We start from the raw sequence: 4,393 nt of genomic DNA on the forward strand, positions 1-4,393 counted from the left end.
GTGTGTGTGTGTGTGTGTGTGTGTGTGTGTGTGTGTGTGTGTGTGTGTGTGCATTTCCTTGAGTTGATACAAATGCACGAAGCTGTTGTGTGCACACAAATGAGAATATGAATGAGTATGCATGTGTGACTATACAGTATGTGCGTATTTCTGTGTTTGTGTGTGGATACTGCAGTTTTACATCCCTCCAGGCTCCCATTGGCTCCTGTTAAATGCCTGAAGTATGGCTTCTTTTTTCTCTCTCAAGTCTTCTTTAAAATGTTTAAAACCAAGCAACAGTGCACCAGCATGGAAATTTAAGCAGCATCTCTCATGTGTCTCTTCTTTCCTTTTATTCTTGTGTTGCTTTTTTTTTTCCTATTCTCTTTTTTTCATTGAAGTGGTTTTATTTGTTAAACTACATTTAACATGTGTCAACTAGGCTGCTTAAATGCTAATGAACAAACCAATGACAGTTTCAATATTTCTACCTGTTTGAAAGATCCTAGATGTATGTCAGAGATCTGTGTTTTTTTTTTAGTATTCTCCCCCATGCAGCATTTCTGTCTGCACGCTCACATGTACACATTAAAGGTAAAAAGAAAACTAAAGCAATTAAGTTGTGTCACTCAGGCACTTCATTGGAGCTCCCCGGGTTGGATGAACCAATCAAAGACAAAGACACTCCGACGCAGACAGCACCCTGTAGAGAGCGTTAATTTGAGCAGTCGATCATTGACGTGACGGCATGAGGCAGSAGGGTTGCCAGAACTGTAAATCTGACCTATAAAGGGGGTCAGGGCAGGGTTAAATGTCACTGGCAGTTTACTGCTTTTCATTCCTGCTACATTTCTTTTATTCCCAGTCAGTATGGATACCTTCTATTATTCCCTTTTATACGACTTTCWTTCCTCCTCTACTTCTTCCTTCATCTCTCTCTATTTCTTTTTGACTATTTGCTATGATTTTATATCCATCTCTCCTCTGTCTTCAACCCTTTCCCTCATTTACCCTGCTCAGAGCTTTTCTTTGTGTTTTTCCCCCCTGCAAGCTTGATTGCTAGTGAACGTAGAAGCTATGCCTGGCACTGCACTGCCCAGCCAGCCTGATAATAAACGACTGAACGTGAGAGAGAGAGAGAGAGAGAGACGGTCCTTCTGCCTTATCCGCAACTAGACAGGCCAACAGGAGACACAGCAAAATCAGAATAATGAGACGCACACTGGCATGAGACGACTGGAATGACACACATAGTCGCCTGTGATCAGAGACACACACACACTCAGTCATGGCCATTCAACAGCATGCCTATTTGTTTGTTTGTCTGCCTGTGTTTACGTCTGTTCATTCATCTGTATTTCCTTGCTTTGGCGTGATGATTTCAGCTTGAGAATTTCTCTTCTCACCTCCTCCTTTTTGTCTAAATTCACGTTGATAGAGTTGTTCCTTGCAGAAATGGGTTTTCCACGTGCCGTTCTGCCCTGACTTTCCCCTTTCTGAAACCTCACAGTGCTCCTTTTATTTGTGTTTTTGTTTATGATGCCTGGGTTGTTTTCTGWTGAATGATCTCTACTAATCAGTAGTGAAAAGTTGCAACGATATTGCTTCTGTATGCTGTGTGATGTGTGTGTAAATGTGTGTGTACCTGTCTGGGTTTACATGCATGTCTGGGTTTTGCAGCTGATTAGGTTGTAGCCGTGGTTTACTGGAAGGACGGAGAGCTGACAATAACCAGCTTCATTTAACCTAACACACACGCAACATATTCAGAGGCTTCATCTTTAGGTCGTTGTATGTTTGAGACATTCAGTCTGTATTTGAATTTACAAAAGAAATTTATTGTTTTTGCTTCTAATGCTGCTTGAAAAATGTCATGCAACATAAAGAATTATTTTCTACAGAGCAATAACTCTTAAGGTTGGTTTCTGCTTCTTTCTTCTGACCTCGTAGGATTCATACTATTACTGGATGCTTATGTGTTTTTCATTTTAACAAATAAACCATGTATACATTCACCATACCTTAATTTTCTAGCATGCCTTGTTTTGTTCCATCAGGTTGTATTAGTCTGTCTTCTTCTGCTTTGAAACTTATCACCAGCTAAACAAATGTATCACATAGTCTTGCATGATTAAGTAATTACACAGTCTGTTGGGTCTCAGCCAGCATGTGTAATTACATAATCATGCAAGACTCTATGTGAAATTTGCCTATGAATGATTGTTGTATTGCAGCAGGGACCCATCCATCATTTACATAAACATCTGCATGTTAACATATCTCTTCATTCCTCTGAATCTTTCGCCTGAGGTCTAAGTTGTGGAAGAGCAGTGGGTTGCGGAGGGGGTGGGGTGGGCGGGGGGGGACTTGTCATCGCTCTTTGGCTGTGCTACCGTGTGGAGCTGTGCAGAACTGCCACTCTGAGCCAAAAATACATCTGGCAAGAAAGGACAAGGGAGGGAGAAGGAAAGATGGAGACATGAGGAAGATCCACAGAGCGAATGAGGAAGGGGATTGCAGAAGGATGCAGACATGGAGTGGAGAGTGTAGTGTAGCGTAGTGTACTCGACTGTGCTCTCCTTTCCCCCTCTTCTCGGCATCATCCAGAGCATGAACATTTCTTTAATCACAGCAGAGAAGGCATAGCAGTGCCAAGCGGAGGACGCGTGTCACACCCCTCCGTCTGCTCGCATCACAGCTCCAACTATCCACACATCACCATCTCTCCTCTTTCCCTTCCCCCCCGTTTTTTTCTAGCTCAGCTTACCTTATCCTTCTCCCGTTCTGTTTTCTATTCTCGCCTTTGTTCTCTTTCCCTACCTCCTTCACTTTGTCCTGTCTCCATTCCTTTTCCATGTCACTGTGTCATTTGTTTCTTTTCCTTCATCCCACCCCCACCCCCAATCTCTTCCTCTGGGTGGAAAGAAACTTTTTGTTTACTACGAGGATCACTGTTCCTGCCTTATTGACCAACCAATAGGAAGGAATCTCCACTAGAGATGAGCCTGGAATGCTTGTTTTTTTGACTGCCAGACATGTCAGCCTGTCACATGTGTGTGTGTGTGTGTGTGTGTTTGTGTGTCGCACATGTGCTGTTGTCATCTCCGACAGAGGTTTGTTGTGACATGTCACCCAGCTTTGTCACCCTTGAGGACAAAACCGTCTCATTAGGTCCACGTGTACCAAAGTATATGTTGCACTTATGATTTCAAACATTTTTATTTGACTTGAAGGTAAAATTACAGTTGATTGCACTTTATTTAACTTTTGTTTTGCATAATAATCTTGTATTGAAAATGGTATAAAAGCTTGAAGAAGCTGGGGAGTTTAAGTAAAGTTGCCAAAATGACAAGCGTCACCTACATTTATTCTGTTATCTGCATATTTTTCCCCTCAATAACAAGTTTTTTTTCTTGTTAACAGCAACTGAACCACCCCAATGTGATAAAGTACCATGCATCTTTTATTGAGGACAATGAGCTCAACATAGTTCTAGAGTTGGCGGATGCTGGGGACCTCTCTCGTATGATCAAGGTAATGAATTCAGCAGAGTTTTAGTTTTTCACTTTAATGAGTGTAAATCATTTTTATGTCATCACACACACAACAACAGGACCCTGCTTTTTATTTTCTGAAAGAATCTGCTGTTTGATTACAAGCCTAGGCCTCGAAGACTTGTATCGCACAAAAATCACAACTAAATCAAGCCAGTGTTGTGATTTTGTACAGTTGTTTTGATGAGCAAACACCAAACTGCTAACAAGGCCTTTGATTAATGGAGCCACGACTGCAGGAGGTCTGTGGTTTGTGGTTGCTACAGGGTTCGGACTACCTGGACACAGAATCCGTCTTCATCATCCCTTTCATCCTGAAACCAAAAACCCAGTCTTCATGCCTCATGCAACTTCCTTTCAATAAAGTATTACGTGTTTACTTCTGCCAAGACTGTAAAAAAGACATTGTTAAAAATCATGATGTGATTAATGATCATAGAGTTCCAGCTTTTGTGGGATGTAGTGGTATGTTTAAACCCCACTAAGATTTAAGTTGTCATGTATTTTTTTTCCCACACAGATGCTGGAAAAGGTTGACATTTTTTTGCTTCTTTTTTATGGACTCACAAATTTCCTCAATACTTGATGACGTATTAGTCAAAAACCTCCTCATAGTTAGATTCCGAACAGAGAGCACCCCTCCCTGAAGCATTGTTTGAAAACATGCTAAAGTGGGAATGTCAGAAATGGTAGGATGTTCTTAAAGAGACAGAGGCCAATTTCAAGGTGATTAGGTGGACTATGATGCAAATTCAAATTTAGTTTTTTTTTATATATACAGCTTTTTAATAACAACTAAAGATACATAGTTACTTAGTTGTGGTATAGAATTTAACTATGTGCCTGGAAAATACATAATC

General features: G+C 41.0%; 1 protein-coding gene across 1 annotated transcript in view; it reads left to right on the plus strand.

The window, feature by feature from the left end:
• nek7 (NIMA-related kinase 7) overlaps nt 1-4,393 on the plus strand; it is a gene marked incomplete in the record, with an annotated part of 74,518 nt that overhangs the window by 35,332 nt on the left and 34,793 nt on the right. The window contains 1 exon segment of the mRNA XM_014007320.1: nt 3,403-3,513. Coding sequence (XP_013862774.1) covers nt 3,403-3,513 — 111 coding nt within the window.

Source organism: Austrofundulus limnaeus, unplaced genomic scaffold (genome assembly GCF_001266775.1).
Source record: "Austrofundulus limnaeus strain Quisiro unplaced genomic scaffold, Austrofundulus_limnaeus-1.0 Scaffold41, whole genome shotgun sequence".
Lineage (NCBI taxonomy): Eukaryota > Metazoa > Chordata > Actinopteri > Cyprinodontiformes > Rivulidae > Austrofundulus > Austrofundulus limnaeus.